The 24,656-nt window shown below is 39.5% G+C and overlaps 1 protein-coding gene across 6 annotated transcripts in view; it reads right to left on the bottom strand.

Annotated features, from left to right (window-relative positions):
- The window catches only part of Nfatc3 (nuclear factor of activated T cells 3), an 84,809-nt gene that overhangs the window by 19,229 nt on the left and 40,924 nt on the right, over positions 1-24,656 (bottom strand). For all 6 annotated transcript variants that reach the window (XR_004769273.1, XM_027405891.2, XM_027405892.2 and 3 more), the window contains exons 5-9: positions 23,366-23,538; positions 18,029-18,169; positions 17,326-17,381; positions 14,809-14,935; positions 6,847-7,851 (exon numbers count right to left, since the gene is read on the bottom strand). Coding sequence is in view for 5 of the 6 variants with exons in the window: in XM_027405891.2 (XP_027261692.1) it covers positions 6,847-7,851; positions 14,809-14,935; positions 17,326-17,381; positions 18,029-18,169; positions 23,366-23,538 (1,502 nt within the window). In the remaining variant the exon portion in view is untranslated. The remainder of the gene's footprint in view (positions 1-6,846; positions 7,852-14,808; positions 14,936-17,325; positions 17,382-18,028; positions 18,170-23,365; positions 23,539-24,656) is intronic.

The following is a 24,656-nucleotide window of genomic DNA, read 5'->3' as shown; positions in this document are numbered from 1 at the left end:
CTGATTGAATTAAGGCCTGTTCCTAAGAAGAGAATTCACATCTGATACTGTAAACCTGGGCAAATGCCAGTGGCTGGTGAGATCATAAGACCCTTGTGGGGAAGCTACTTGCTTTTTGAATGGACATGATAACCTGCCAAACTGCCTTCTAAATATTTATGTTTATGTCCATACATTAGTGTTGCAATCAGATTTGTTGAGAGCTTTTTGCAGTGGATGGCTGCAAAGTGGAGAAAGCCCTGAGTGAATATGTGTTGTTGACATGAACATAACCATGTCAATGACTACAGCCTCAGATTTATAGAAAAATGGCAAAGACTTTCTCCAAGGGTGAAGCTCAGAGGGATGGGAAAGCCATCCATGTTTGGACATTGACAGTGTGTGCAGAAAATGTCCACCACAGCTTTCTCTATCCAGATATTTATGGCCTGAAGACTATTCCCCTACAGAGACTGCTCCTACTGAGATTAGCTAAACCTGTCATCATTATTTAGTTGTACACAATAACCCTGCCTCTCTGCTCAACTGTATATAATAAACATGCTGAATTTCTGGGTGCTAAGATTTCTCTATCAGAGCCCAATCCACTCAACCCAGCTTTTCTGCATGTCCCTTTCTGTCATTTCTTCATTCCACTACTGCCCCAATGAGGTCAAGTCTCTGGAGCTGTGCAAGGACTCAGCAAAGTGGGGACCTGGATCAGGAACATGAACATGGACACCTGACTACGGGGAACTCTTATTGGTCAGACAAAGAATGCTCTAAGAAAGGGAATAAAGGGAAGAAATAAGGATAAAGAAACAAACAAAGGAATAGAGTGGAGCACATTTCAATTCATTAGGTATAATACACTGGGAAAGGTAGAATCTAGAGACAGGCAGTTATATGTCAAATAGAATCTAGAGCTAGGGAGTTACATGTTGATGCATTGGGAGATTTTGGGAAACTTCAGATGTGGGATGGAAGCACTGCAGCTTCATCAGTTCTTAGACTATGTTCAGGAGACTGTCCTTGGTTTCCAGGAGAAGCAAGTTTGGCTACTTCAGAAAGAAATAAGAGAATGGTTAAAGAGTAGAGCATTCTCCCATTTTTGCTTTAGGTTTAACTGCTTTCATGTTACAACAAGCAAAAACCAAACCAACAAACAAGCAGCACTGCAGGTTACAGATACATAGTGGTGAATGAAGATCTGGGTAGGCAGCTGTGTGAGCCACATGATTTGGCCTCCAGTGGCCTCAATCTCCAGAGCCCAGATGTGACCTCAGCACAACAGTGGCTGCTGTTCACCAGAGGGCAGGAAAGTATCCAAAAGCAGAGAGTGGGAAAGCACAGATGGAAGAGGTATATAGCCAAAGGGGAAAATCTTTTCTTTCCTTCTTTTCTTTGTTTGTTTTTGAGACAGAGTTTCTCTGAGTAACTCTAACTTACTCTGTAGACCAGGCTGTCCTGGAACTTGGGAGATCTACCTGCCTCTGCCTCCCTAGTGCTAGGATTAAAGGTGTGCAATACCACTGACCAGCATCTAAAGGGAAAAATCTTGAAGGCTTTAAACACTGCATGCTTTGCATCTGGTATCCATGCAAGTAGGACCAGTCAGGGGAGGAGTCTAGTGGTCCTATGCTTTTTCATCCAGGGGCTTGGTCACATCCTCCTGAGCCTGTTTATACTGAATCTCTCTGGTTTTGAGAGATTGGTGCTGCTCTAATCACCTGGAGTCCCAATAAGCTCCATTCAATTACTTGGGATGGGCTAAAACACTGCAAATTAGATAACAGAATTAGCTGGTATTTATCTAATGGGTACTTGGATTCAGCATAATGATAGCGAAGGTGAGGCCAATCATATTGGCACCTCTTAGAAAAGCAAAAGGCTTATGATCAGATTGGTTTCTCCTGCTAATATTGCAAAAAAAAAAATATCCTTAACAGTCTAAAGGACTTCAATCCTTTATACTTACTAAAACATTCTTTTTGTTTTCCTTGGGCGGGGGCATGGCAGCTGTTATGAGCTTCTTTCTTAGTCATCTTTACAGTCTGGCATTAAGCATTACAGCAAACTGTTCCTGAACTAAGTATTAAGATCTATTCTGGGGCTGAAGAGATGGCTCAGCAGATAAGAGCACTGACTGTTCTTCCAAAGGTCCTGAGTTCAATTCCCAGCAACCACATGGTGACTCACAACCACCTTGAATTGAGATCTGGTGCCCTCTGCTGGCATGCAGGCAGAAGACTGTATATGCAATAAATAAAATCTAAAAAAAAAAAAAAAAGATCCATTCTGAACATCTAAAAAATTAGAGAGAAATAAGGGGAGCAGACAAAACCTGGAATGAATGAAGTCCTGAGTGAAAGTGTAGTGTTGATGCCAGCATGGCCATGTCAAGGACCATAGCCTCAGACCCAGGCTCAGAGGGATGGCAAAGCCTTCCTGTGGCCCACTGTGGATGTTGATGTGTGCAGAAAATAGTTGATAATGTGAACAGAAAAATAGCTTTCTTCACCCAATATTTATGGGCTGAAGACTGCTCCACTGGGATTAGCTAAACTTGTCTCCTTGATTCAGCTGTATTCAATAAATCCTGCCTCCTTTATCAACACTATGCAATAATGGCTGTCTCTCTATTCAAATGTATACTATAATGTAAAACAAACTGAGCTTCAGGAGTACTGAGGCTTCTCAATCAGAAAGCCTAGTCCATTCAATCTTAGCTTTTCTATGTATCTGTCTTTTCTTCATTCCCTTGCCAGTTCAGTCAGGTCCATTTCTAGATTTGGGGGAAGGGAATGGAAAAGGGCAGAGGGGACAGGGGAGACCCGACTTCTGGGGACAGGAGCAATGGGAGGGAGAAGAGGCAGAGAGGGAAGAGAAAGGGAGAGGGAGGAAGGGAGAGAGATGGAGGATGGAGAGGAGGGAGGAAAGTGAAGGGAGGTGGACAGAGCCCTTTTATAAGTAAACTTAGTGAATATGCACAGGAGGCACTCTTAGTGGCTGCATTTGAAGAAGTAAGTACCCTGTCACAACCAAGGGTAGGCCAGTACAGATGTCTGAACACTAACATCTAGAAATTAATTTTTCTTTCTCTTCTCCTTTTAAGACAGGGTCTCTTTATTTTGTAGCCCTCACTGTCTGGAACTCACTATGTAATAAACCAGGCTGGTAGATATCCTTCTGCCTCTGCCTCCCAAATGCTGGGGTTAAAGTCATGCACCACCACACCTAGCTGAAACTATTTTTTTTTTTTTTTTTTTTTTACTGTATATCCCAGGGTGGTAATGTCTTAAGGTCCGAATTCTTTTCAACAATCCAAGTCTACATAAGCATTCTTTTTTTTTTTTTTTTTTTTTTTGGGTGGGGGTTTCAGCGCATTCTTTGTTGTTGTTTTTCAAGACAGGGTTTCTCTGTGTAACAGCCCTAGTTGTCCTGGAACTCACAGAGATCTGTGTGCCTCTGCCTCCCTGAGTGCTGGGATTAAAGTCGTATACCACCACCACCAGGCCACATAAGCATTCTTTATTAGTTTTTCCAACCTTTGAAATTCTTCATCATAATACATATGTTTAGTGCTCGCTTTGGCAGCACATACACTAAAATATAACAAATATGTTTGAAGGCTGATAATACACACATGTATCCCACTTAAAAGGCTCAGTATTATCTACCTTCCTATACTCCTAGGACCCATAAATAGAGTAATGACATATCTCATCAATGATATCCTCTCCCCATTGACTATATATGGCTTCCTTTATTATTTAAATATAATTATCTAGGGCCAGCAAGATGGCTCAGAAGAGGCTGAGCTGTAGTGGCTCACACCTTTAATTCCAGCACTTGGAAGGCATAGGCAGGTGAATCTCTGAGTTAAGAGACCAGGCCGGAATTCCAGCCAGCCAGGACTGTTACACAGAGAAACCCTGCCTGAAAAAGCAAAAGCAAAAGCAAAAGCAAAAGCAAAAAAAAAAAAAAAAAAGGCTCAAAAGTTAAAGTTACCCGCCATCAAGCTTAGTTACTGAATTTGATTCCTGGAAACCATACAGTTGAAAAAGAGCTGACTCCTAAAGTTGTCTCTGACCTCTACAACCATTTCCAGGGACTCTCCTGCCACACACACACACTAAAGGAAAATGTAATAAAATATTTATGTAAATACAATAAACACTAGTGTAACCACTATCCAATAAATGCACCAAAACACTGATGTAGTTACCTCTCTATTCATTCTCCATAATAGTCTCTCCTCCATCCCAGTCAAGCAACCATGTTATCTCAAGGTTTCTATTGCTGTGATGAAACACCATGACCAAAAAGCAAGCTGGGAGGAAATGGTTTATTAGGCTTACACTTCCACATTGCTGTTTATCACTGAAGATAGTCAGGACAAGAACTCAATCAAATAAATAGGACAGAGGTAGGAGCTGATGCAGAGACCACAAATCAGTGCTGCTTACTGGCTTGCTTCCCATGGCGTGCTCAGCCTGCTTTCATATAGAACCCAGGACCACTCACCCAGGGGTGGCCCCACCTACCATTGAGAAAATGTCTTACAGCTGGATCTCATCGAGGCATTTTCTCAATTGAGGATCCTTCCTCTCTGATGACTCTGGCTGTTTCAAGTTGACACACAAAACCAGCCAATACACATGTGAATCTTGTGTTTATTATTCTTTGCTTTTAAAAAGTATCTTGTCAAGCCAGGCATTTAACAGACATCTATAATTCCAGCATTTGGGAAACAGAGGTAGGATGGTTATGAATTCAAGGTAAATCTGGGCTAAAACAAGGCCCTACTTTTAAAATACAAAGGAAAACAACCCAGCAAGCACCTACTTTTTTGTTGTTGTTTGTTTTTTCAAGACAGGGTTTCTCTGTATTGCTTTGGAGGTTGTCCTGGAACTCGCTCTGTAGACCAGGCTGGCCTTGAACTCACAGAGATCCGCCTGTCTCTGTCTCCCGTATGCTGGGATTAAAAGCGTGAGCCACCACCACCTGGCAGCACCTACTTCTTAACACTAACATACAGCACTGAAGCAGCTGAGGTGACATCTAGACTGTTAACTTCAGGAACCAGTCTACCCTACATTCAGGATCAGCATGTCACTGCATAGAGCCAGCAAGGGGCAGTATCAGTTCTCACCACAGCAGCAGGTTGAACTATATCAAACACAAATTCTTTTCTCTGATGGAAGAGCTGTAGTTATGGTTCTATTAGTCTAAGAACAAAGGAAGACAAGTAGAAGGAAGAACTCTAGTGGAAAGTTGTGACAGAATTTAGTTAGCCCAATCACAAATTAAAGCTCTGAAACAACTAGTCCAGTTATACAATACCACAATATTAATTTAAAAGTTTCAAACAGAACTGTGATTATTTCTATATGTTATAAAAATCATGGTGGCTCACACTTTTAATCCCAGCACTCGGGAGGCAGAGGCAGGTGGATCTCTTGTGAGTTCAAGGCCAGCCTGGTCTCCAGACAGAGTGCCAGGATAGGCTCCAAAGCTACACAGAGAAGCTCTGTCTTGGGGGGGAGAGGGAAACACCATTTGGTCCAAAACCTGTAGCACATAAAGCATACCACAAAGAATGGTTTGTTTGTGTGTGTGTGTGTGTGTGTGTGTGCGCGCGCGCGCACGTGCGCTGTTTTTGAGGTGTTTGTTTGTTTTCCAAAACAGGGCTACGCTATGTATCCCTGGCTGTCCTAGAACTCACCCTGTAGACCAGGATGGCCTTGAAATCAGAGAAAGGCTTAATAAAAAAGACATCTTCAGAGCAGACACTCAGGCCAAGTGTGGTAATGCACACTTTTTATCCTAGTACTTGGATAAAAGCAGGTGGATCTCTATTCAAGGCCATGCTCTCCCTGGTAAATCTCTCTGCTTTTCCTGTCTGAGTTGCCCATTGATTCAAATTTACTGAAAACATATAGTCACCTTCCAAGACTCACTCAAATATCACTGACTCATGGAAGCTTTGCCAAATCCTTCCAATTAAATCTGTCATATATCTCTCTACTAGTCTTCTAGTATGGATCTTTTAAACTTTGGTTATAGTAATTGTGACTGCCTGCATTATACAGACTATTAGTCAGGTATTAGGTGTGACTAGAAGGCCCCAGAAGCTTACAGGTTACATATTATTTGTCTTTTTTGATCTTTATGCCTCACATTTAAATGCTTTTTTTTCCCTTTACTTAACGTGTATGAGTGTTTTGCCTGCATGATGTCTGTGTACCACATGTAGTAGCATGAAACCAAAGAAGGCACTGGATCGTCTGGGGTTATGAACTACCATATGGATGTTGGGAATCAAACTCTGATTTGATAAAAGCAAATGCTCTTAACCCCATGACTTGACATTTAATGACAGCTTTTCCATTAAGGAATGAATGGATCTAATGCCTCTCCAAACAGAAGGCAGATTAATGTAGAATTAGGTAAAAAACTAAAATTATATATCCAGCTTCGGGGCCTTTACGATTTTCATCAACTGAAAATTTTCATCATACATAACTGTATATGGTATTTCCAGTAACATATATGGTGCCTCATTCCTGTCACTCTAGCATCTAGGAGGCTGAGAGAAAAGGATCACCATATAGTTAGCCTGAGCTATACATTGAGTTCGAATTCTGCAAGAACTCCCACCACCCAACTCCATATATCTCTGGAGTTCAATCCCTAGTACATGGGTACATGGGTCTCGTGGCACATGCTTGTAATCTTTGCATTTCCTACTCTATACAATGAGTTCAAGGCCAGCCTAACTAAAATACAAACGCACACATGGACACACACACACACACAAGTATGGGAAGTGGATGGTGGGGATGGGGAGCTGATGAGACTTACCATCATCTAAAGTGATATCCTGTAGACCAATGGTTGCAAAGTTAGGTTCCTGATCTTCAGGTTCAGGTTTAATGCTCACAGCTGCCCCACCAGGTGGAAATGATGCTGGGTCACACAAACTGTGACATACTAAAGATGAAAGTGCAGAAAGACCTTCTTGGCCTGTACTTTGTGCTTGAGTTGAGTGCTGCCCAGAATGCATTCTGGTAGCTGGAGATGGTGATGAGGCAGTTCCTGAGCTAGGAGATTGATAAGGCATAGACTGCAGCTGAGAAGATGATGGCCCAGAAAGCGGTGAATTAGCCAGGGGATGAGAGGCTGCTGGGGAAGCTGCTGGAGCAGATCCTGGATGTGATGGACAGTATGTAATAGGTTGTAAATGAGAAGAAGGCTGACCTGTGACCTGGTCTGCCACAGGAGAAGAAAGAGATCTCTGTCCTGTGTTTGAACAATGGTACCCCATTGACTGTAGATGAGGTGGGGTCTGCACAGAATGAGGTGAATGTGCTAAGAGATGTCCTGTTGCATCTGAATTTGAAGAATGAAATGGTATTGGCGACAGAGGTTGACAGCCAAGGTTTACTAAAGTAGAAAGAGCTGCATCCTGCTGAAATAAAACTGGATCAAATTCTTGACTAGAGGCAGGGTTCATAGGAAGACATGTTGGTCCATTATACATATTAGTTTGTATAGACTGATAGGAAGACCCCATAGGAGATGTTGATGTAACTTGAAAAGGCTGGTGCATGACTGAAGATGGTATTATGTGCTGTTCTTTACTAGCACCCTCATCCCCACACTGCAACTGTGGCAAATGGGATGAGGTTATCATAGATGCATATGCTGGCTGGATTGGACAAATCAAGCTTCTTGATGCTGACAACACACTGTCATGTGGGTGCCCTGTAACTGAGGAAGGCCTCTGGGTCTGGGCAGAATGAGGCACAGGTAAGGATGGAACTGAAGACAAATCAGTATCTTCTCTTTGTTCTTGCTTCATCAAAACTGAAAATAAATGATTAAAACAAATGTTATTATGCAGTTCATAAAATGATTGACATAATTCTATAATTGTAGGGTTCATAACTATAACATATATGAGGATGAGCTCAATGTCTTTAGAGAAGGAAATTCAGGTAAAATATTTTATTTATTTGTATGTAAACACACATGCATTCATACACATGTGAGTAAACACACACACACACACACACACACACACACACACACACACACACACACACCCCACACACACACTTTTGGTATAAAAAAGAATACATTCATTAAGTTTGTGTGAGTGCATATACATGCCAGGGCACATGTCTGGAGATCAGAGGACAGCTTGGAGTTAGCTCTCTCCTTTTATCATTCAGGTCCTGAGGATCAAAACTCAGTTCATCAGGCTTGCAGCAAGTGCCTTTACTCACTGAGTCAACTTGATATCTCTTTTTATGCTTTTTGCATGTTTTTCATTATATGTACATTATGATTCAAAAATAATTTAAAAAATAATTTTTAAATTAAAATAAAAAACAAGCATACTGGCACACATCTTTAATCCCAGAACTCCGGAGGCAGAGGCAAGCAGATCAGTTCAAGATTGCCTGGAAAAACCAAACCAAATCAAACCCAAAAACCAAAAACCAAACAAACCTAGCCGATCTCTGTGAGTTCCAAGCCAGCCTGGTCTACAGAGTGAGTTCCAGGACAGGCTCGAAGCAATACAGAGAAACCCTGTCTCGAAAAACAAAACAAAACAATATTGCCTGATATGCATAGACCAGACAAAGCTACTTAATTAGACTGTCTCAAAAACAAACAAAATATTCCAGCACTCAGTAAGCAGAGACAGTAAGGCCAGCCTGTAGGACAGCTAAAGCTGCTACATGGAGAAACCCTGTCTGGAAAAACCAAAACCAAACCAAACAAGCAAACAAAATAAATAACATTTATGTATGAAAATGCCACAATGAAGCCTACTATTTTTTTAAATTATTTTATTTTATTTCATGTGCATTGGTATTTTGCCTGTGTGAGGGTGTCAGGTCCCCTGGACTGGAGGAGTTACAGGCAGTTGTGAGTTGCCATGTGGGTACTGGGAATTGAACCCAGGTCCTCTGGAAGAGCAGTCAGTGCTCGTAGCCACTGAGCCATCTCTCCAGCCCTGAAACCTACTATTTTTATGTTAACTTAAAAATTAAATACGGGAGGGCTGAGGAGATGGCTGACTAGGTAAAATGCTTGCTGTATACCTGTGAGGGGCCTGAGTTTGAACCCCTCCCCCCAACCCTATGCAAAAAAAAAAAAAAAAAAGTCAGACTGTATTTTCTGTATTTTCAGTGCTGCTTCAGCAAAATGGGAGATGGGACACAGAAGAATCCTAGAAGCTTACAAGCCAGCTAGTTTAGCATAAGTGGTGGCCAAAAACTAGGCAAAGACCCTCTTTTAAGTAAGATAGAAGGCAAGGATTGATACCTGAGAGCTGAGGTTGTCCTCGGACCTTCAAACATGGACCATATCAAGCATAGTGCTTATCACTACCTAAATACTCATGTGTGCAGTGCACATAACACACAAGTGTTTAAAACATAATTAAAAAAGAGGATGATTGCCAAATGTAAAAAACAAGGAAAATCACCAAAAATAATCCTATAGCCAATAAAGCACTCAATCTAGGATTCCTAATCTGAAACCTACTGCTCATGTGGTAGCCTTAATCCTCTACCACCATGGAACTATCAAAAGGAAAACTGAAAAACAGATGAGATAGCATACACCTATAATTCCAGCATTTAGCAAAACAAAGATAGGAGAAAAGCTTGGGTTATCTAGTCCTTGTCTAAAGAAACTAAAAACTAAAACAAAAGCAAAATAAAACAAAAAGCAGCAAAAATAATGTAAAGAAGAAAAAGTACCAAAACCCAGAAGAAGCCAATAAACAAATTCAACAAAGTTACAGTACACAAAACCAATATATAAGGTCAGGCCTGGTGGCACCAAGACATTAATCTCAGCACTCAGAATGCAGAGGCAGGCAAATCTCTGTGAGTTCAAGGTCAGCCTGGTCTACCAAGTGAGTGCCAGGATAGGCTCCAAAGCTACACAGAGAAACCCTGTATCCAAAAACAAACAAATAAACAAATCCAACACTTTAAAAATTATTTGTATGTAATTATAGTAAATAATGTAAATAACAATTCTAGAGTCAAATATGATAGTTCACAACTATAATCTAGCTCTTAATAGACCAAGGCAAAGATTTCAGTAGACCAGCCTCAGCTATACATCAAGACCCTCCCTCAAAAACAAATAATTTAAACTCATAGAGCTGGAGAGATTGCTCAGTGTTTAGGAGCACATACTGAAGCTAACAAGTCTTTTTTTTTTTTTTAAAGTGCACCAATGTTTTGCCAGCATGTATGTCTGTGTTAGGGTTCTAGATGCCCTGTAACTTGAGTTACAGACAGTTGTGAATTGCCATGTAGGTGCTGGGAATTGAACTGGGATCCTCTGTATAAGAGTAGCCAGTGCTCTTAACCACTGAGCACCTCCCACCCCCAGTTTACAGCAATTACAGCAATCTTTAACTCCAGTCACAGGGAATCCAGTGCCCTCTTCCAGCCCTAAGACACTGCATACAAGTAGTGCAAAATAGTCATGCACAAAACAACCTTTTTTTTTTTTTTTTTGGAGACAGGATTTCTTTGTATAACAGCCCTGGTTGTCCTGAAACTTGCTCTGTAGACCAGGTTGGTCTTGAATTCACAGTTGGCTATAAAGCAAAACCCTATCTTATAGGAAAGAGAAAAAGGGAAAGCTAGGAAAGAGCAAGGAAGAAGGGGGAAGAAAGAGAAGAGACAAGGCAGGCAGGCATGCTGGCGGGACTACTATTCCCATCTCCTTAATTCTGATAATTGGAGGCCTTTGTAATATAGTTGATTGCTTACTATGAACTAAAAAAGGGACAAAATAGCTGATGGTGGTGGTATATGCCTATAATCCCAGGATTTAGGAGGTAAAGAAAGGAGAATCTGGAATTCAAGGCCAGCCTTTGCTACACAGGAAGACTAAAGCTAAGGTCTAGTGGGGTTAAGATTGTCTCAGTGACATAAAATAAGGAACTAAAAACTATAGTAGAACATCCACATTTTTTTGTGGCCACAACTCAGTGCTTATTACTATGTTTCTGACCCACATCTGCATGCTCAAATTGAAAATTTTTATTCTGTTGTGTTAGTTCCATTTAGTCAAACCAAGTTATTACTACTTTCTTTCTTTTTTTTTTTTTTTTAGTATGTAAGGGGTTAGATACTCTAACCTAACCAAATCATAGGAATCCTCACTACTGGCCCATTCATGGTAATTTATTTATTTTTACTTGAATAGAAATACAGTTAAAGAGGCCTTATACAGAATGAGTTCAATTTTAGAAACAGATTATCTTTTATGACATATATTTCATTCTTAAATTTTAAATACTAATTCATGTAGGAATTCAAATGAAAAACAAAACAACAAAAAACCCCATCTAGATGTAGGGATCCCCCCCCCCAACACACACACACAACAACCCATCTAGTGGTGTACTGATTTTCAAACCATGGGTAGACGCAAACTCCCCTTTAAGTAGAGGACGTGAGCCAGGTGTTGGTGGCACACGCCTTCAATCCCAGCACTTGGTAGGCAGAGGCAGAGGCAGTTGGATCTCTGGGAGTTCGAGGCCAGCCTGGTCTCCAGCCTGGTGCCAGGATAGGCTCCAAAGCTACACAGAGAAACCCTGTCTCAAAAAACAAAAAAGAAAAAAGAAAAAAATAGAGGACGTGAAAGAGCAGGACTTACAGAAGAGCAGCCCTTCTTCCAATATAAACACAGCAGCTCAGTGATCTTCCATCACATGTATGTATGTATTCATTTTTTTTATGTATTCTTTAAATTGTTATTGTTTGGAGACAGGGTTTCAAGAAGTCCAAGCAGCCTCAAACTCATATAGCTAGGGATGACTCGGAATTTCTGATCCCTCTTCCTGTATCTTCCAAGTGCTAGAATTGCATGCAAATACTATAGCACCCTTTATGCAGTGGCTCTATGCATGTTAAGTAAGCACTCTACTAACTGAGTTACATTCCCAGTTCTGTTTTGTTTTCTTTGAGACAGGGTCATGCTATCCAGCCCTGCCTTGTCTCAAACTCAAGGCAATCCACCTTAGTCTCTTGAGTGTTATGATTACAGGTGTACACTATCACACCTGGCTTGGTTTTTGCGTTTTTATATGAAAAATAAAGCAACCCACAAAAAGTTAATGAAACCAGTTTGGTCTTAGATAATTAAAATTATTTTATTTTATTATTTTATGTGTATGGGTTTTGCCTGAATACATGTCTGTGCACCGCTTGAATATCCGGTGGCCAAGGAGACCAAAAATGGTATTGGATCCCATGGTATTGTAGTTCTAAATGGTTTGAGAGCTGTCATGTGGTTACTAGGAACTGTAACTAGGTGCACTAGAAGAGCAGTCAGTGCTTATATCCTCTAAGATGTCTCTACAGTCTCCTTACTTGATGGGTACTCCCAGGATCATATAACTGGACCTAACTTCCCGAATCTAGGGCAGGTTTTCTCCACATAATTACATGCCTATAGACCTATATATGGGAGGCTAAGGAGTAAGACTCTCATGTTGAAGACAACCTAGGTTACCTAGTTAAGACCACCCTAGGTTCTGTCACAAGCAAACAAACACAAAGGTACAATAACCTCATTATTCTAAAATTATAACTCTGATTATAGCTCTACTACAAATAACTTCTGCTAGTCATCAGAGGTCAGGATGCTGTTTCAACAGTCTCAGGGATGTTGATGTGATGCAGGGGTTCCCATCATCATATGGAAAATCTGAAGTCACAGGCTGGGAAGAAGTTCAGGCAGCACCACTAGAGTAGAATGCTGTACTCTACTACAACCTGAGTTCACCACCAGGGTCCCACCAGGTGGAGAGAAGCAACTCCTGCAAACTGTCCCCTGACCTCCACACGCACACTATAGTACACACATAGACATGTACACCAACATACAAGTCAATGCTATAAAAGCAATCAAAAATGATCAGTTGTTAATAATATATGAGATAAGCCCATTTCCATTTTTCAAAAGTTATCTATCATTGGTGTCATGGCCCTAAATTTTCTTTTTTTTTTGGGGGGGGGGTGTTCCAAGACAGGGTTTCTCTGTGGCTTTGGAGGCTGTCCTGGAACTAGCTCTTGTAGATCAGGCCGGCCTCTGCTGGGATTAAGGGCATGCACCACCACTGCCCGCTACAATTTTTTTTAAAAGACTTTATTTATTTATTTATTTATTTATTACCTATACAGTATTCTGCTAACATGTATGCTTGCACCCAAGAAGAGGGCACCAGATCTTTTTGCAGATGGTTGTGAGCTACCATGTGGTTATTGGGAATTGAACTCAGGACCTTTGGAGGAGCAGTCAGCCATCTTAACCTCTGAGCCATCTCTCTAGCCACTACAATTTTTTTAGTATTATTATTATTTTGTGCCTGGGTGACAAGCACAATCCCTACCACAGAAAAGAACTCTATAAATACTCGTGCTTCTTTTTTTTTTTTTAATGTATGCAACATTCTGCTTCCATGTATATCTGCACACCAGAAGAGGGCACCAGATCTCATTACAGATGGTTGTGAGCCACCATGTGGTTGCTGGGAATTGAACTCAGGACCTCTGGAAGAGCAGTTAGTGCTCTTAACCTCTGAGTCATCTCTCTAGCCCTACTTGTTCTTTTTTTAATTAATTAAATTGCTTCTAAATATTTGTTCTTTAATTACTCTAACTATTAGTATATATTACTAAATGTAATGGCTGTCACAATAAAAAACTGGAGCTGAGTGGTGCTGGTGTATCTCTATGAGTTCGAGGCCAGCCTGGTCAACAGATCAAATTCCGGGACAACCAGCGCCATTACACAGAGAACCCCTGTCTCAAAACAAAACAAAAACAAACAAACAAGAAAACCCTAGAAAATTAAATCATTTTTTAAATGTTGCAAAAAGAGATATGGAGGGCTGCAGAGATGGCTCAGAGGTTAAGAGTACTTGGTTGCTCTTCCAGAGATCGAGTCCAATTCCCAGCAACCACATGGTGGCTCACAACCATCTATAACTGGATCTGGTGCCCTCTTCTGACCTGTAGGTATACATGCAGACAGCACTCATGTATAATAAATAAACCTTAAAAAAAAAAAAAAAAAGAGGTATGCATACATCCTTGTTTAGTGGGTACCATAAAATCAAGAACTCTGATCTCCACTTTCTATCTCCCACAGCTCACAGACAGGTACAATTACTACTTAGCAAATGAACGTGCAACAAAAGCTGGGGGCAGGGTTGTGCCATCTTTAATCTCAGCACTTGGGGGTCACAGGAAGATGGGGCTATGAGTCTGAAGAGTTCTAGGACAGTCAGGGCTACATAACAAAGAAACCCGTTCTCAGAAAAAACAATGAAGACACCATACTACCTTTATTTGGTGTTAAAAGCACAATGGAAGTTCATGAACCAAGAAAACACACACTTTCCCTTCTTACAGTGTTGGTGATTTCTGAGAACTTCTGAAGAGTTCAAACCTATATCCCATCTTTTAATCCTAGCATTTAAAATCAATACAAATTCTAAGAATATGTTGGAGCTGGGCAGTGGTGACCACATCTTTAATCCCAACACTCAAGAGGCAGAAGCAGGTGGATCTCTGTGAGTTTGAGGTCAGCCTGGTCTACAGAGTGAATTCCAGGACAGCCAGGACTACACAAAGAAACTGTGTCTTGAAAAACAACAAAAGGAAAAAAAAGAAAAAAAAGAAAAAAAAAAGAACATGTTGACATTACATTAAACATTTTAATGCAAGATTCTTATTATGAAAGAAAACTCTAAACCATCACAACTTCTTGTACCTGGTGTGTAAGTAAAACGTTGAGACTGGCTTTTTTTCCTCTTGCCATTGCAAAGATAAAAGTGCACCTGCACTGCAGCTGTAACTGCTGGGTTATGATAGGGAGGAACTTCAAGGACAATGTGAGCCTAAGGAACAAGGAAAACAAGTGGTGTTATGCTCAGAACTAAAAATGAAATGCACCTGCCAAATTCAGAGCAACTCATGAAGCTTAACTCAATACAAAGGTCTTCCTGTCACAGAAAATTATGCACATCAATTAGTCATATAAGTCATTTGGAGATACAATTACATCAGTACCTTGTTGACAGAGACAAAATCTTTAATCATTTAAGAAGAAACTGATTTTTTCCTGCCCACTTGCCTTTCTAGTTGTAGCAAAAGAGTCTTTAGGCATGGTGATGTACATCTGTAACTCCAGCACTCGGGAGGTAGAGACAGATCACAAATTCAAGGCCAGCCTGAATTTTATATTATAAGACCTTTTAAAATAAATAGATAATGTCTCATTACAGACTATATAATGAAATATGTGACTCTACTGAGCATTCAGGTTAATATATATATATATATCTTAATAGGAAGCCCATTTTAGTATATGATCATGTTTAACATTTCTCAACTTGTGTTATAGTTTTTTATTTTAAATGTGTGAGTGTCTGCCTACAGGTAATTTTGTGCATATGAATGTAGTACCCAAGGAAGTTGGAAGATGTTGGGTTCTCTGGAACTGGAGTTATAGAAGGTTCTTAGCCACCATGTACATAGTGGGGACCAGACTCAGGCCCTCTGCAAGAACAAGTGCTCTTAACTGCTGATCCTTCTCTCCAGCCCCTGGGTTATATTGCTTAGCATGAGTTTTATATTCAAAACAGCTAAGTTGGGAGTATATAAAACCTATATGCACACAAAGTGAAAACCTTTATCCAAAACCAAATCTAATCACCAATCTAACTGTTCCATGTCTTTAGGAAGCATTGTGAAAAGTAGTATTTTCTAGAAAATACTACTAGAAAAGATTGTTTCTATGCCAATAAAGGTGCAAGATCACAGCTTCTTTTAGGAAGGACTCTGGAAGACTTAACAAGCAGCTGTGGTGTTAGGAAGTGTGTTTAATGACAAATCACTAGGGGCTTTTCCCACCATACGTTTTTGTTTTAATTTTTTTAATGAAGTAAAGTTGGTGTTTTTTAAGAAATGGACAGTAACTACTCAAAAAGAAGTATGCTCGATGTCCTAGTTAGGGTTAATATTACTGTTATGAAACACCAAGACCAAAGCAACTCGGAGAGGAAAGGGTTTATTTGGTTTATCCTTTCATATTACTGTCATCATGGAAGGAAGTCAGGACAGAAACTCAAACAGGGCAGGAACCTGGAGGCAGGAGCTGATGCAGAGGCCATGGATGGGTGAGTACTGCTTACTGGCTAGCTCACCATGGTTTGCTCAGCCTGCTTTCTTATAGAACCCAGGACCATCAGCCCAGGAGTAGTCCCACCCACAATGAACAGGGCCCTTCCACATCAATCACTAACAAGAAAACACCCTACAGGCTTGCCTACAGCCCAATTTTATGGAAGCATTTTCTCAATTGAAGCTCCCTCTTCTCCAGTGGCTGTAGCTTTTATCAAGTTGATATATAATTAGCCAGAACAGTCACTTTGGTGGGTTGGGAGGAACATGTTATTAGCCCTGAATTTGTTATTTAAACTTGGATGGCCTAGACTTACTATACTCCTGGTCTGCCTACTGAGTGCTGCAGGTACAGGCTAATATCACCACACCTAGTCTGCCTCTGCCTCCCAAGTGCTAGGATTAAAGGCATGTGCCACTACCACCATGTTTGTTTATTTTTCTTAAACTTTAATCCAAATACCAGAAAAGTATTACACTTGCAAATTTCTAAAAATTCTAACTTACTTTTCGTTTTCTTAATATTCTTTCCTATACCATAAAGCTGCATTATTCAATTTTCACTTGAGTTTCTTAAACACCTTTTTCTTTTTTGAGGGGTTAGGACCTCACAACAAAGACTGGGCTGGCAGCCAGGCGATAGTGGCGTACGCCTTTAATCCCAGTACTCGGGAGGCAGAGGCAGGCGGATCTCTGTGAGTTCGAGACCAGCCTGGTCTACAAGAGCTAGTTCCAGGACAGCCTTCAAAGCCACAGAGAAGAAACCCTGTCTCGAAAAAAGACTGGGCTGGCCTTCAACCCATAGACATTTACCTACTTCTGCCTCCCAAATTTTGAGATTAAAGACATGTCACCATGCCTGGCCTAAATACTACTTTTTTTTTTTTTTAAATAAAAATTTTCTTTTAGATTTATTTATTTTATTATATGTGTATAAGCTTGCTTTTGCCTATATGTATGTATCTAAGGTGCACTCACCATGTGAATACTAGGAACTGAACCCAGGTCCTTTGTAAGAAGAACAAGTACCCTTAACCACTGAGCCATTTCTCCAGCCCCACTTAAGTACTTCTTACTAATTAAAAACTTAAGGTGACTTTCTTACCCCTTGACATTTTTCCCTGATTATTTTTCCTTCAGCCTCCCAATGAGGTCTTCCATCTATTAAAAGAAAAAATTTATAGTTAAAAGCAATTCAAGTTTGAAAACAAAAAAATCTATCTATGTAGTATCACAAATTATTGGTAGAGAGAATATTTTTCACATAGACCTCTAATTTAAAAAAAAAAAAAAAAAGGTTGGGCAGTGATAACACATGCCTTTAATCCCAGCACTCTGGAGGCAGAGGTAGGTGGATCTCTGTGAGTCAAGTCCATCTTGTTCTATAGAGGGAGTTCCAGGACAGGCTCCAAAGCTACATAAAGAAACCCTGTCTCGGAGGGAAAAAGAGAGAGAGGGAGAGAGAGCGAGAGAGAGCCCAAACCAGGTGGCGGTGTACACTTTTAATATCAGCAATGGCGAGACAGAGACAAGTGGATCTCTGAGTTTGAGGCCAGCCTGGATTACAGAGTAAGTTCCAGAACAGCCAGGGCTACATAGAGAAACCAAGTCTTAAAAAAAACCCAGAGAACTTAAGGTCAGTCAGGACTGTATGAGACTTACTCTCAAACCAAAAGCAAAAACCCAGACAAATAAACCAAAGGGTTAATTAGAGTGAGGGATCTGTTTGAAAGGGGGAAATATCTACATAATTTATTTCATTATTTCACCACTTAGACTGAAGTTAATTTGTGTCTTATATCATTTACCTTGTCCTTTTTCAAGAAAAATTATTTTGGATTCTGGAAGAAAATTAGATCCAGTCACAATCATTTCATGGCCTCCATTGACAGAGCAACTGTTGATACTGTACTTCTCAATATGAGGGAGTTCTTGAGCAGATCGCTGAGCTATTTTAAGAGTTAAGAAAAACAAAATATTTTAAAATATTTCATGCATACAAGATGAGCTCAAACTACAAAAAAATATACTGGTAATAATTATTTTAGGCTTTAAAAGTTCAAGACAATAGTATCAGAAGAGCTAACATGTTTAGAAAGAGAATTGGTATGAAATTATTTCTTAGGCTGCAACTGCAAAAAACAAAACAAAACAAACCTGATAAAGATACTTGTTAATGTCTCTAACTTCTTATTGGCTCCCATACATTTACCTAATATTTTATTTTTAATTTAGCCTCTTGATTATATGTCTTTCACAGAACTGTTAAAATTTACAAACCTAATTACAAAAATCAAGTCCAAAACTATGTAATTAAAACTATGAACAAAACTAAGAGAAGACAAGTGTCTAAATAACTGTTAAAGGAAAAATAACCCTATCCTTAAGAGAATAATCAATCAACACCACAACATTAGGCTAATATGGTGGACAATTTTTAAATAAATAACTAAAGCATAAATTAAACACATATTTTACTATTTAATTTCTACAAACAACCCTGTTTCTGCAATGACTACATTTCTCTACCTCCACGGGGTTTGAGAAACATAATCTGATGTTAAATGACCTTAACTATCAAGTTTCATAAAGTGTTTTTTTGTTCCACCCTTACTTGCTACTTCCTGTTCTGAACTGCTAAGCTATAATTTTTCTAATATATGTATGTTGTATTAATATAATAGATTTTCTTTTCCTTTTTCCAAAATTAAACTCAGGGACTTTTGAGTTGGCTCAGTGGTTAAGAGCACTATCTGTGGGCTGAATGTGGTGATGAATGCCTCTCAGCAGTCAAGAGGCAGAAGCAGAATCTCTATGAATTCAAGGCTAGTGTGGTCTACGTAGTAAGCTTCATGCCAGTCAAAGCTATAAACAAAACACAAACAAACAAAAAAGAAAAGGAAAGCAAAAAGGACATGTTGCTCTTTCAGAAAATTGGAGTTCAATTCCCACCACCCACATGGTGGTTCAGAACCATCTGTAACTCCAGTTCCTGTGGATTTGACATCCTTTCCTAATACATATACACATACAAGCAAAACAACAACATAAAATAAATCTAAAATAAAAAAAGTTACACCCCAGGCGTTGGTGGCGCATGCCTTTAATCGCAACACTTGGGAGGCAGAGGCAGGAGGATCTCTGTGAGTTTGAGGCCAGTCTAGTCTCCAGAGTGAGTGCCAGGATAGGCTCCAAAGCTATACAGAGAAACCCTGTCTCAAAAAACCAAAAAATAAAATAAGATAAAAGTTACACATGTGTGTGTCTGTGTAACAGAAATAAAACCATAGCAATAACCACAACATATTAGTAAAACTTGTGATTTAAGCACAAGTCCATCAACAACCTTGTATTCATACAAATAACCTTGTATGAATACAAGGGATATCTTTGTCTCAGTTTCTACTACATATGTTAACATCATTTTCAATTATTCAGTCATACCAGCTAACCTTCTGAGACCTACAGGTCTACCAGGCTTGAATACATATCAAGTTCTAGGACCTTTTCTCAAATCTTGTTAGCAAATTGGAGGCAAAAATCACCCACTTTTTGAAATGGATGCTGTAATAATTTTATAGTATTAAAAAAACAAAAACAAGCAAAATCCTTTAGTTTGTCATGTAGGCACATGCCTTTAATTTCATCATTCTGGAAGAAGAGGTAGGTGAACTCTGAGAGTTCAAGGCCAGCTTGATCTACAGAGAGAGAGTTCCAGGACAACCAGGGTTATGAGACCTTGTCTCCAACCAACCAATCAATCAACTAAAATCATTAATTCTTATTCAGCTGAGGAGTAAGCTTATAAAACAGGAAGTTATTATATTAAGGCTAACAATTTAAAGTAAAACAAAGATAATCAAGTGATAACTAAAAGCATCAAGATCATAACTTCATGACAAGATCCTCAGATGTTTTTCACTTACAGCTAGTGTGGTAGTTTGAATGCAATTGGCCCCATAATCTCTTAAGGAATGGCACTAATAAGAGGTATGGCTTTGGTTGGAAAGCCAGTAGCTAAAACATCCACTTTAATTTTAGCAATGTTGTTTAGCAGATAAAAGACTCGTAGCTAGAAAAAAGGTAGAGACATATTCAGATGAAGTAAAATCTCTAAAAGGTTTGCAATGTGTTTACAAATATACATAGGCTTGGGAGAGAAAAACAGGATAGTGGAGAAAGAAAGGAAGAAAGAAAGAAAGAAAAAGAGGGAAAGAGGGAGGGAAGGAAGGGTGGAAGGATGGGGGAGGGAGGGAGGGAGGGAGGGAGGGAGGGAGGGAGAGAGAGAGAGAGAGAGAGAGAGAGAGAGAGAGAGAGAGAGAGAGAAGCTGGGTGTGGTGGCACATGCCTTTAATCCCAGGACTTGGGAGGCAGAGGCAAACAAATCACTGATTTCAAGGTCAGCCTGGTATACAGAGTGAATTCCAGGACAGGCAAAAGTAAACAGAGAATCCCTGTCTCAGAAAGTGAAAAAATAAAAGGAAAAGAAATGAGTAATATCATAATAATAATAATAAAAACCTACGTAAAGATGGAAAAAAAAGTCTGGATACTGTATGCTATCGTGTTGTCTTTGAATTTTTTGGTTGCTAAAGAAAGAGCAAAAGCTGCTAACAGATAGTTGATTATAAATGCTGCTGGATTAATTCAACTTATATATTTTAAAAATGCCTTGACTTCAAAATTTAAATTTAAGGACATGTTACTTGGAAAAGAGGCTTTATTTTTGTTTCCACAGAAAACAAAAAGCTGTGGATTCCTTCCAGACTGATATGTTTTGATCAAGCATGACCCCCTGAAACAACAGACCAGGTGATCCAACATCCAAAAACATCTGAGATGATCTAGCCACAGACCATTACAGCTAGGATTTCTGGGTCTTCTTAGGATCCCCAAGACAGTGCCCCCAAACAGCAGGAAGCAGTTTGGAGAGAACGATGCCCAAAATCCCAAATATTGTTTATAAATATTTGTTTTCATTTAAATGGGGTTGATTATAAATGGTTGATGATCACAGTCAATCTCCTTCTAAGGAAAAAAGGGGGAAATGATATAGAAATGCATACTTCACATTGGCATGGATTTTGATTTATTGATACAAATTTAAGGTCAATTTTGTTACATGTATATTTCTCATTTAGGTATTGTGTTTATACAGATCTTTTAAATGTAATGCATGACTAAATACAGATTGTATATAGTCACCTATAATAGTCAAAACTTATAGTTAGGTTAGTTAGGTTTTCTAGATATACAGAGATTTATTTGAGATGTATAGATATTCTTAAAATCATTCAAAGACCTACAGAATTTGGCATTTTAAATATGGCATTTAAAATGGTTTAGGGTTTTTCATGATAGTGAGACACAAGTGCTCCTGGCAACACCAATTTCGTCTGAGAGGAAGATGGGCATTGAAGAAACTAGTTATGGAGTTTGCTTTCAATATGGCAAGACTAGGCATTTGGGCAAGAAACCTCTCTTGCCTAGACTATTTGACTATATACTATATAAAGTGGACATGCAGGACCCACAGGAAAGTGACTGCTGAATTTGCAAAACAAGACAGTCCTAGGGGGTTCCTGCTTCATGGAAGAGTCTGCCAGACATTCTACAGAACGCAGAAAAATGACAGACAAACTGCCAAAACAGATGGACAGTTTCAAATTTCCTGCTTTGCTGAGAAGTCTGCCAGATACACTATGGCCTATGGGTCGAAGAAGCCCCAATGTTACAAAGAACTTTGGGTGACTGTCCAGGTAGTGAGATGTCTCTGTCAATTCTAGAATTTATATACTATCCTTCTGTGGTCTTTGATGGAGTTGAAGACAGATAGTTATGGTTATGGTTTTATTAGTTATGATAAAAGATAAGTTACATATAAGACTTTAGACTCACAAAGATAGGATAGAGGATAGATTATTTTCTTTAAAGCTTGCTAAATGTTATACGTTACTTGATAACTGTTATATGTAATTTTACTATGTTAAAGTTGAAATCCTTCTTTTTATTTAGACAGAAGAGGAGACGATGGAGAATGGTATTCTGTATGTTTATCTTATTGGTTGATGAATAAAGCACCATGGCCAATAGTTCAGCATGATAGGTAAATCTAGGAGACAAGGAGGATTCTGGGAAGTGTAGGCAAAAAAAGAGTCATCATGTGATCCCAGGAAGTGATGTAGCTGGGCAGAAACTGCCACTAGCCAACCATAGAGGGCTGGAGGTCAGTACAGACAGGCAGGAAGTGACATAGCTAGACAGAATCAGACTATAAGCAGGAGGGCTGCAGAGATGGATCAGAGGTTAAGAGTACTGGCTGCTCTTCCAGAGGTCCTGAGTTCAATTCCCAGCAACCACATGGTGGCTCACAACCATCCATTATGAGATCTGGTGCCTTCTTCTGGTGTGCAGATATACATGGAAGCAGACTGTTGAATACATAATAAATAAGTAAAATCTTTTTTAAAAAAAGAATATAAGCATGAATAAACATGAAATTGTTCTCTTCTCTATGGAGATGCTTAGGAAGTAAGGTGTGCTGTGGCTTGCTCCTTCTCTCTGATCTCTCAGCATTTCCCTCTATATCTGACTCCAGCTTTTTATTACATAGACCAATTATTAAATGGTTTTACAGTGTGTCACTATGGGGGTGGGCTTTGAGGTCTCTTACTCAAGCTTCCCTCAGTGAGACTGTCAGTTGACTTCCTGTTGCCTGTAAGCCAAGATGTAGCTACCACTACATCTGCCTGCACACCACCATGCTGCCCATCATGATGGTAATACACTAACCCTCTTTTTATAGCTGCCATGGTCATGGTGTCTCTTCACAGCAATGAAAACCCTAAGTAAGACAGCAAGACAAGGTGGCACAAACCTATACTGATCCCAACACATAGGCTTGGGGTAGGAGACAAGAAAAGAGAGGGAGACAGAGGAGAAGAAAAGAGTTTCTCTACAGTCACATAGCTGCCTAGAATCAAACTATAGTGAGAAGACATTTTCTAACATAAAATTAGTACTCTTCTCACTGATTTTTATGTCAGAAACACAAATCACCCAATACCTCAGTTTGTATTTTTAATATATATCCCATCAAAAAAAAACCTTACATTAAAATCTTAGCATATTGCAAACTCACTTACAGCACTCAACAGGAATAGATGCTATCTGCAGAGAAAGAACTTTTCCACTGGGCTGTGGGATGTGCACACGAAATACAAGTCGTACTCTAGTATTCTTTCTGCCAATATCAGTTTCTCCTTTTCGAAGTTCTATATCTGAATTTCGGAGTTTCAAAATACCTGCACAGTCAATACTAGAAAAAAAAATAACATTTTTTAATTTTATTATTCAGAAACTGATTTTGAACAACTCAACTGCATAGATATGCACTGTCAATTTGCCAGATCATGTATACCTATAATACTGGCATTTGAGAGGTAGAAAAGCAGGAGGATCAGGAATTATAGGTCAGCCTCAGCAGTGAGTTCAGGACCAAAACAGGCTACAAGAGACTCATCTCAAAATCAAACAACCAAAAATTTCCATTAAGAACTCTGTATCCCAAATCTGGTCAAAAACAAATATTTGAGGTGATTGTGGTAGCACATACCTATGATCCTAATATTGGAAGATAGAAGCAAGAGGATTACCATAAATTCAAGGCCAACCTGAGCCTACAAACAAACAAAAATAAGGAGCTGTAAAGATGGCTCAGCAGTTAAGAGGGTATATTGCTTATGCAGAGGACCCAAGTTTGGTTCCTAGTACCCAGCCAGGCAGTTCCAAGGGATCTGACACCGTCTTCTGACCTCCTTGGGAATTGCACACACATGGTGCACACACATATACTCAACACACACACATACAAGAAAATAAATATACACGTAAGAAAATAAAAGAAAATAAATAATAAACAGTAGGTTGGAGACATGGTTCAGCATTATGTGCCTACTTGTTCTTACAGAAGATTCAGGTTTGAGTCCCAGCTTCCACAAGGTGGCTCACAACAGTCCATAACACCAGATCCAGAACACACATGACACAGATATTTATTTGAATAAACCAACCATATACATAAAATAAAATAGATAAATCTTAAAAATTGCTCCTTCCCAAGACAGGGTTTCTCTGTGTTAAAGCTCTCTGCCCTCACTTTGTAGACTAGGCTGGCCTTGAACTCACAGAGATCCACCTGCCTCCATCTCCTAAGTGCTGGGATTAAAGGAGTACATTACTACATCTGGTTTAAAATAAACACACACACACACACACACACACACACACACACACACACACACACACACACACACACACACACTCTTTTGGTTTTTCAAGACATGGTTTCTCTATGTGACAGCCCTAGCTGTCCTAGAACTAGCTCTGTAGATCAGGCTGGCCTTGAACTCAGAGAGCTAAAAATAATTTTTAATA

Source organism: Cricetulus griseus, chromosome 3, assembly GCF_003668045.3.
Source record: "Cricetulus griseus strain 17A/GY chromosome 3, alternate assembly CriGri-PICRH-1.0, whole genome shotgun sequence".
NCBI classification, from domain to species: Eukaryota; Metazoa; Chordata; class Mammalia; order Rodentia; family Cricetidae; genus Cricetulus; species Cricetulus griseus.
This window is presented reverse-complemented; position numbering and strand designations above follow the sequence as displayed.